We start from the raw sequence: 10,166 nt of genomic DNA on the forward strand, positions 1-10,166 counted from the left end.
ATGTATTTTTTTTAACTAGATCACCTAATTTTTTTTTTTTTTAACTTGTATGCTTATTCGTATTTTCTTTACTAGTACGGTGACTTTATTTATATAAAAGACTAATAAAATCTTTTATTAACCACAAAGATTAAATTTTTAAATAATAAGTCAAAGGAAATATATGAAAGAAAATAAGCAAATCTTATATAAGTGATTGATAAGCATAAAAGAAAATCAGATATAACGTAAAAATTAAAATCTAAAGATTATTTCTATATTTGCAGGTGAAATAACATTTCACATTATGAAGATCTTGGTAATAAGAATAGAAAAAATTAATAATGGAATACAGAAGAGACTGAAAGTAATAAAATAAGCTAAAAAAAACAAATTACAAATAAAATCATCTCTTCTCTTAAGTGATGGAATATGGTTAAAAAAATCTATTATTAACCTTTTTTATTTTATATAGCTGCACCTATACTAGGATGCTAATTATTGGCGTACTAATTCCTATAAAAAGAAGTACAGAAAAGATTCATGTATTCATTGAGATTTTTAAAAAAATTAAAAATTATTAAACGGTTAACTGTTTTTTAAAACTTATAAACAGCCCAAATTAAAGATAGTTTTTTTTATGCATATATTAAAATTATTTCTACTTTTTTTTATGATTTTTTTATAATTTTAAGAATATATATTATAAATTTCATATAAGTATATATTCAATATGGAATAATTTACATAATAAAAATTTCATTATAATAAAATTAGCAGTGTCTAAAATAAGATAAAATGCTTATGAAAGTAAATAAGAAAATCTGAGATTGCAATGAAATATTAAGAGAGAAAATATTCCATTAAATATAATACATTCGCGTTTATGTAAGATTCTTATTATATTTTATTTATATTTTGCTTGTAAATACATAAACATTTAAACAAATAAACACTTAATTAACTTTAACTTCTATATAATAAAAGTATTAAAACTCAATGAAATTAGTATAATAATTAATACTTTTCATTAATTTTCTTGTTCAATACTCTAGAAAAGTATTCGAATGTCAAATTGGTAAATCAAGTATTTAGGGAAGAAAATATAAAATTATTTTTATTATTATTATTTTTTTTTTTTGGTATAAAAGTTAAGAACTTAGCTGGAAAAGGAATTTATATTTTTGAAAGATAAAAGTATTATCAAACTTTTTATTTATTTTAAATGAAAAGTATTTTTTTTGTTATATTTAATTTTTATATCCTTAAAAACAGTAAAATTTAAATTAAATTTGTTATTTGCCGTAACTAAATTACTTAATCATAATTTTAAAAGAGGATATAAATTTTTAGCAAAAAGTATGAATTTGTTGAAGTAAATACGTACCACTAAAGCAATAAAAAATTTCTGAATTAAATTTATATTATGTATATAGATTTACTTATTTTTAAATTAAAAATAAGTCTAGAAAAAAAGATTAGTATAATCATTAATGCATTCTCTTTATTAATTTATGTATTCAGTGCTCTAGTTAAATCTTTGAACAGGAAATTAATAAACTAAGAAAGGAAAAACTAAAAAAAAATTAAATTTGAAATTTATAAGAAAAAGAAAATGGATTTAATTTTTATTAGTATTTAATTTTTACGCTTTTTACAAAGAGTGTTAATAACTATAATTTAAAATTATTTGTTAATTTTAATTAATTGTTTTACATAATAATTTTAATGAGGATATAAGTTTTTTATAAAAATAAAGATACATTTTTATTAATATAAATAAATTACTTTAAAATAATAATTTCTCCATTGTTTGAATTAAATGCAAAAAATTTGTGTATTAATAGCATAAATATATTTTTTTTACAATAATTAATATCAGTATAGACATCTCTACATGCCCTTTATTTATTTGTTTGTTTAGTAATGGGTTAATAAAAGATGTTATTAACCTTTTATGATATAATATAATTATCTTACTAGTTAGAAAAGTACAAGCCAGCCATGCACTGATTCCAGTTAAAAAAAAAGAAAAGATTTAATAATTTTTTTTTTTGAAGTTGCTTTTTAATTGAAGAAAGAACTAATTTTTAGTTGAAATATAAAAAAATTAATATATAAAAAGTAATTATAAGAAAACTTTTTATTTTTTTAATAATTAAAAAGTATAATGTTTGTGTTATATTCGATTTATATATTTCGAAATAACAGCGAAAAACTTAGAATTTAATTTTGTTATATGTTATAAACCAATTATTTGCGTAAGTTTCTAAATTAAAAAAATACAAATATTTTTTGTAAATAAGTATATATTTGTCAAAATAAATATATGTTTTCCAAGAAATATAGAATTTCTTAGTTCAAATTAAATGTTATACATGATAAATAGTTGTGCGTATATTATAAAAATGCATACATATTAAATTATAATTATTATATATATCATTCTTTTTTTTAGCAAACTGTGATATAATCTTTGTTATTTTTTTGATAATTATAATCATAATTATAAATTTATATATTAAATTCTTAAAACTGATTTAAATTTTTTTTTTATTATTTGTGATAATAAATTAATGTTAAAATAATTTACATAACTATATTTACTATTATTAATTATATGGACAATAATTTTAACATATACGTTGTGACTTTATTGATATGAAAATTAATTTTTTCTTTTTGTTATAGTTATTATTATGCTTTTAATTATCGTAGTAAAATGTATAACCTTATATAATATTAATTTATCTTTTATATTATTTTTTTATTCTTTCTTTCTCTTTTTTTTTTTCTTTTTCTCTTCTTCTCTTTTTCTCCTTTTCTTTTTTTCTCTTTTTCTTTTTCTCTTAATTTTTTTTTTTGGAACATTTATATTTTTCTTTATTTTGTTATAGCATTGTGATATTGTAGTATCTTTATAATGTCATAAACCATAAATGCATGCACCCAATTTCAAATTGACATACAGTTAAACATAATTAAAATTAAAATATATCTTAATATGACTATATTATTAGTATATTATTACTACATATTTTTGATTTTTTTCTTTATAATATTTTTTTTAAAATTAGAATTATTATTTATGCAATTATTAGAAATTTATACATTTACTTTATATTACATATATTTTTAATTATTATTACTATTTTTTTTTTATGATTATTTTCTTTTTTTTTTTTATTGTAATATTCACTTTTGGTTTTTTGAAAATTTTATAAAAACATAATATATTTAAGAAAAAAATTTATGTATTTATTTTTTATTTCTATTTTTTTAAACCTTTAAGTGAATATTTATCATAGTATATGTGTATAATCTCTATTTTTAAATTGTTATAAAAAAAAAATTATAATGAATCATATTTTTCATTTAAAAATATTATTATTCAAATTTACGCGGTATTAAATATCGAAAATCTAAATATGATATTAACATAATATTTATGTTTATTATGAATCTACTATTTATATATATATTTTTTTTTTATCTTTTATTATTATCACTATTTATATTCTATAATTGTAAATTAAAATATTTTAATTTCACTTATATCAACTAGAATTGCTATTTTTACGAGTAATGCTCATTATCCCGTTTTATTTGAATTATTTCATAATATTTTATTGATATATTAAAATTAAAGTTTAAATAAAATATTTTTAAAATAATTTTTTTTTCACTTTATAGTTCTTGTTTTAAAATTTAAATATTCTATTTCATTTATTTAAAATTTTATGATACCAGTTATATATAAAAATAGATAAATTTATATAAATAAAAGCAAAAAAAAAAAAAAAATAAAATAAAAATAGAAAATAGCATTATTTACAATATAACAGATTTTTGAACAAAATACAAATTCACTAAGAGTTTTAATAAAGAAAGTTTACTGATTTCAAAAATGTGCTATCCAACACAGAAAAGAAATATATGCTTTTTTTTCAAAATTTTTTTTTTTACCCTTTTGGTTTGGATACTAAAATATTCAATTAATGTAAGACGATAAAAAAAAATTAAAGCAATTTTACTTTTTTGTTATTCCTTTTTTTTTTTTTTTTTGATTAAAATTTCATTTATAAAAAAATCATACTTTTTTAAATATTCACATAAATTTTAGAGCACTTGTGAATTTTGCAGTAACAAATATAACTTAGGGACAACACTAGATTTAAGGGTTAAAAGAATCTTATCAGATTGTACTCATCTATTAAAGTCAAATAAAAGTGAATCAAAAGTAAATTTATTAGATGAAGCGGAGAAAGAAAATATAGCAGAAAAAGAAGTGCAACAAAAAACAGCAAGAGATATTTTATTAGCAAAAAAAGAGGAAAAAATAGATATATCCGATCAAAGTAAAAATGGAAATACAACTAATAAAAAGAAAGAAATCTCAGAATTGGCTTATTCTATTTGCTTGAATGCTTATTTTTGTTTTATTGTGCCAATACTTCTTTTTACATTGACTATTCTTAAAGAAACAATTAATATTCCTTATCTTTCTAATGAGCTTTTGACTAACTTATTTCTTATGCATATTTCCGTTTTTCTTTCTATTATATTTATTTATATACAATAATCTAATTTTAATAATTAAATAGACTTTTTTTAAAAATTTTTTATTTGAAGAAAAAGACTATGTGCAAAAGTTACTAATATATGCAAGATATTCTAAAGATGTTTACAAATATATATATAATAAAATAATTATAATTAAATGTATATTCATTTTTAAAAAAAAAAATTTTTTTTTTCTGATGAATTATATATATATATAAATGAATGATAGGAATTATTTTTTTTCTCCGATTTTTATGTGTGAATGATTTAAGTTTAAAAATAATAGATGATATTTTGTAATAAAAATTATTGAAAATCGTAATTAAAAATAATAAATGAACTTATTCATTTTATATTATTAATCTATTAATTGTCCATTCAAAATTTTGCTAGATTATTTGGTTAATACAAATTATTATTCACCTTTTTATATATTAAATGCAGTTGTATCTATATGGTTAGTAAGAGGAGTTATTAATCTTTTATAATATATAAAGTTAGCTTAATATTTTGTTTATTAATTTCCCATTTAATAACTTTGCTAGGATATTGAATGAACAATGAAATAAAGAGCATTTTCATAAAGTTTAATATTCTTTTATTAGTTTATGCTTTTCCTTTTTAGTGAAGTTGCATAAAGATGATAAAGTGTTTAATTATTTAATCATTTATAAGTATTCAATAAATAACGTATAATTAACATATAGTAAGCATCTTATATAGATATACATACACAATATCTTTGATTAAAGATGGTGACTTTCACTTAAGTTTATATCTCCTTAAAAATCTTTGATTTTTTTCCCCTTATAAAATTAAAATAAAAAATTAAAAATAATATCTTTCCTTACAAAACCAAAATGTTAAAAAAAATTGATTAAAGAATTTTTGTTTTTTGATTATTTAGCTAAAAATACATGATTGGCATTAATGGCATTTTGTGCAAAGATAAATTTCTTCATTTATATTTTAGCTAGTTATTATATACAAAAAATTAATATACATACATTAACCATTATTTAAGAAAATAAAAGTCCATGCAATAACTCTAGTTAAAAAAAAAAAAAAAAATATATAAATATATTTTTTTTTTGGTTATTAAAAGATAAATGAATTCATTTTTACTTATATAAAAATTAACGTATGAAAAGTGGCTATGAAAAAACCTTTATTTTCTTTTAGTAAATAAAAAGTATAAAGTTTGTATTGTGCTCTATTTGTATATTTTGAAGTAACAATGAATATCTTAGAATTTAATTTTGTTATTTGTTATAACTTAATTATTTATGTTCATTTTTTTTAAATTAAAAGAATATACTAATTCCTTGCAAACAAATATACATTTACCAGAGCAAATGTATGTCTGCTAAGCAATACAAAATCATTTTATCAAATTAAATGTTATATATGATAAATTTCTATGTATAATATAAGAATAAGTATATACATTAAAAATCAATATATTTAATTATACATACTCTTTAATAATTTGTGTGTTTAATACTCTAGCAAAATCATTGAATAGGTAATTAATAAATCATTATACTAGAACACTAGTTAAAGGTATACTAATTGTTATAAAAGGAGTACATATAATAGTATGTATAGATGTACACATTTTTGAGAGTACTATTCAATTACGTACACTATATAATTATAGACGTATAGAAAAGAATTATATACTCAATGAAGTTTTTCAAATAATTGAAAACCTAAAATTCTCAAAAGGTTAATTGTTTTAAAAACTTCCATATAGACCAAATTAAAGATAATTTTTTTTTATATTTATATTTTAAATTTTTATTTGTTTTCCTTTTATAATTAATTACATAATTTTAAAAATATTTATTATATATTTTATATTTTATATAAGTACATATTCAGTAGTTGGTTAATAAAAAAATTGTTATTAACCTTTTGTAAAATAAAATGAGTTACCACCCAGTAAAATAAAAATTAGTCATGCACTGACACTAGTAAAAAAAAAAACAATATAAAATTATCTGTTTTTATTTATTTTATTATATATACATCTTTGTAATTAAAAAAAAAAAATTATTTTTTTTTTTTGTCGGTTGATGTTTGTTCGAATTAAAAAGAGAATTAATTTTTGTTACGTGAAAAACTTAATCGATGAATAAGTATAATGTTAATGCTATATTTAATGTATATTTTTGAAATAACATTGAATTAGATTTCTGACTTTTGTTAATTGTTATAAATTGTATGTATGTTCTTAATTAAAAGAATAAACTGATTCTTTGTAAATAAAAATTCATGTATAACAACTAATGGGTTTATTAAAAGATGCAGCATAATTTAATTCAAATTAAATATTATATATAATAAGAAAACTATATATATATAATAAAAATAAGTATATATACATATAAAAAAGTATATTTAGTTATACATACTCTGCATTAATTCGTTTGTTCTATACTTGATTAATAAAGGTATATATTAACTTGTATGCATGTGATTTATTAATTGCCCGTTTAATGACTTTGCTAGAGTATTAAACAAACAAATTAATAAAGAGAACGTATAACTAAGTATACGTTTATATATATATATATTCGTTTTTATTATATATATATAGTTTTCTTATGATATATAATATTTAATTTGAATTAAATTATACTGCATCTTTTAATAAACCCATTAGTTGTTATACATGAATTTTTATTTACAAAAAATCAGTTTATTCTTTTAATTAAAAACATACATACAATTTATAACAATTAACAAAAGTCAGAAATCTAATTCAATGTTATTTCAAAAATATACATTAAATATAGCATTAACATTATACTTATTCATCGATTAAGTTTTTCACGTAACAAAAATTAATTCTCTTTTTAATTCGAACAAACATCAACCGACAAAAAAAAAAATAATTTTTTTTTTTTTTAATTAAAAAGATGTATATACAATAAAATAAACAAAAACAAAAAAATAACTTTATATATTTTTTTTTTTAACTACCGTCAGTGCATGGTCCATTTGTACATACACAACTAGTAAACTAACTTATTATACAATAAAAGGTTAATGATATCTTTTGTTAACCAACTTTTAATATTTCATTGTGCATGCCTTTATACTTATTTTTATGCGTATATTTCTAAAATATTATGCATGTATTAACTATTATATATAATATTTTTTTAATAAGTTACATGAACGAATTAAAATTTATATATTTATATATCTTCTTAATATTATTTAAAGTAGGTTTATAATAATACACATTTATCAGTTACCAACTATTATTTTATAAAAGTTTAATAATATCTTTTATTAGCCAATAATATATGTATTCTTTTTAATTCATAATAATCTAAATTAGAAAGATTATTTAAATTTTTTGTTTACAATTTTTTTTGTTTCCTTCGCACATTAAAAAAATTAAAATTATTACAGGAAATAAAGCAGATTGCGCATCTCTCAAAAATCCTATATCACATGAAAAATGCTTAATATAATTTTTGATGCTAGTGAAAAAAATGATAGGAAAAGAGCAAATGATAATAAAATTAGCTATAAATTATTTGTGCATCTTCCCGAAATATTTTCATTGCATTTACTCTTTTATTTTTCTCTTTATTCTCTATTTCGTTTTCTTGTTCTATATATTATTTTTCCTCTATTTCATTTTCCTGATTTCTCGATTATAAATTTATTTCTTCTACCCTTTCTTGTTTACAGAATATGAATCCTTTGTTTATTTGCATTTTTATATCACTGCTTTATGTTAATGATCTTTTAGGTTTTTAATTTAACATGTTTTTTATGTTATTTTTATAATTCCAGGACACAAGAAAATCCCATTAAAGTAGCAAAAAGACATTTAATATTTAAAAATTTTTTTTTTTCAAACTAATATAATTATGATTAAAAAAAATAGTAATAAAAAAAAATAAAGATATTTTTAAGCACTATTATTATCTTACTGATTTATTAATTAAATGTTCAAAGACTTTGTCAGAGTATTGAACGAACAAATTAATGAGCATGTATAACCATATGTATTTTTATATATATATATATATATATATGTCATTTTATAATTTATAATATCTATATTATACATTAAATTATTCTGTATTAATTAATAGACATATGTTTATTTTTATAAATGTTTTTTTATTTACAAAGAATAAGTATATTTTTTTAATTAAAAACACATACACATAATTAAGTTATAATAAATAACTTAATTAAGTTCTAAGTTATTCACTGTTATTTTGAAATATACAAATGGAATATAACGCAAACATTATACTTTTTATTTATTAAAAGAAATAAAAACTTTTCTTATAGTCACTTTTCATACATTAATTTTTATATAAGTAAAAATTAATTCTCTCCTTCATTTTCTCTTCAAAACAACAAAAAAAAAAATTTTTTTTTTTTTTTTTGCAACTAGAATCATCGTATGGTTGATTTGTATTTTCTTGACTAGTAAGCTAACTTTGTATATTATAAAAGGTTAATAACATCTTTTATTAACCAAATGAAGAAGTTACAATAAAAAAAATGTTTTGAATCATGTAATGGAATAAAAAAATAATATTTTGGATTATACTATAATGATTTTAAATTTCTTAGTATATATTTTATGACTTGATAACTAAATAAATTTTCCTTATAAGTATATTTATAATTCTCAACATGTATATAGTTAATTAATGTATGAAAATAATTAATAATTATCATCTATATAAACTTATATATATGTAACTGGTTAATAAAAGGTATTATTAACCTTTTGTAGCATGCTAAGCTAGTTGCTAGTTGTATACGTACAAGTTAGCCATGCACTGACGCTAGTCCTATAAATTAAAAAAAAAAAAAAAAAAATATAAAATTATTTTTTTTTGTTTGTTTATTAATATATATATACATCTTTGTAATTATAAAAAAAAAAATTAATAATATTTTTTTTTTTATAAAGTTTTTTTTTTTTTGAGAGATCATGTTATGTTATGTTATGTTTTAATTTTTAGTGTAAATAAAAATTAAAAGAAAGAAATGTTAACTTATTAAAACTTAAGAGATAAGAGAAATATTTATGTATTATTCAATGTATATTTTTGAAATAACATTGAATATCATAAAATTTTGACTTAATAAATTGTTATAAATTATTTGTATGTTTTTAATTAAAAGAAGATATTAATTCTTTGTAAATAAAAACTCATTTATAACTGTTAATAGGTTTATTAAAAGATGCAGTAAAATTTAACTTCAATTAAATATTATGCATCATAAGAAAACTGTATATATATATATAATAAAAACTAATATATATATATAAACGTATACTTAGTTATACATGCTCTTTATTAATTTGTTTGTTTAATACTCTAGCAAAGTCATTAAACGGGCAATTAATAAATCAGTAACATAAAAAAGTCCATTTATATTAAGCACTATGTAGGTAGATCCCTTATCAAATTTTTCTAATAATAATGTTATACTTTTGCTATTTATGTAGTGGCAAATTACATACGAATAAGAAAAAAAAAATTCTTCTTATTATCTTTTTATTATATTTCTTCTCAAATTATATTATAAACATCTACTTAAGTTTTGTTATATGAAAGTGTTACTATTCC

General features: G+C 17.8%; 1 protein-coding gene across 1 annotated transcript; it reads left to right on the plus strand.

Moving 5' to 3' along the window:
- Nucleotides 1–3,886: 3,886 nt before the first annotated feature.
- Nucleotides 3,887–4,561, plus strand: PRELSG_0031370 (fam-h protein; the record flags this gene model as incomplete). The annotated part of the gene is made up of 2 exons (XM_028676267.1): nucleotides 3,887–3,979; nucleotides 4,103–4,561. The coding sequence occupies 2 exons, from the start codon at nucleotides 3,887–3,889 to the stop codon at nucleotides 4,559–4,561; spliced, it is 552 nt and encodes a 183-aa protein (XP_028531216.1).
- Between the last annotated feature and the right edge of the window lie 5,605 nt (nucleotides 4,562–10,166).

Source organism: Plasmodium relictum (genome assembly GCF_900005765.1).
Source record: "Plasmodium relictum strain SGS1 genome assembly, contig: PRELSG_00_v1_454, whole genome shotgun sequence".
NCBI lineage: Eukaryota > Apicomplexa > Aconoidasida > Haemosporida > Plasmodiidae > Plasmodium > Plasmodium relictum.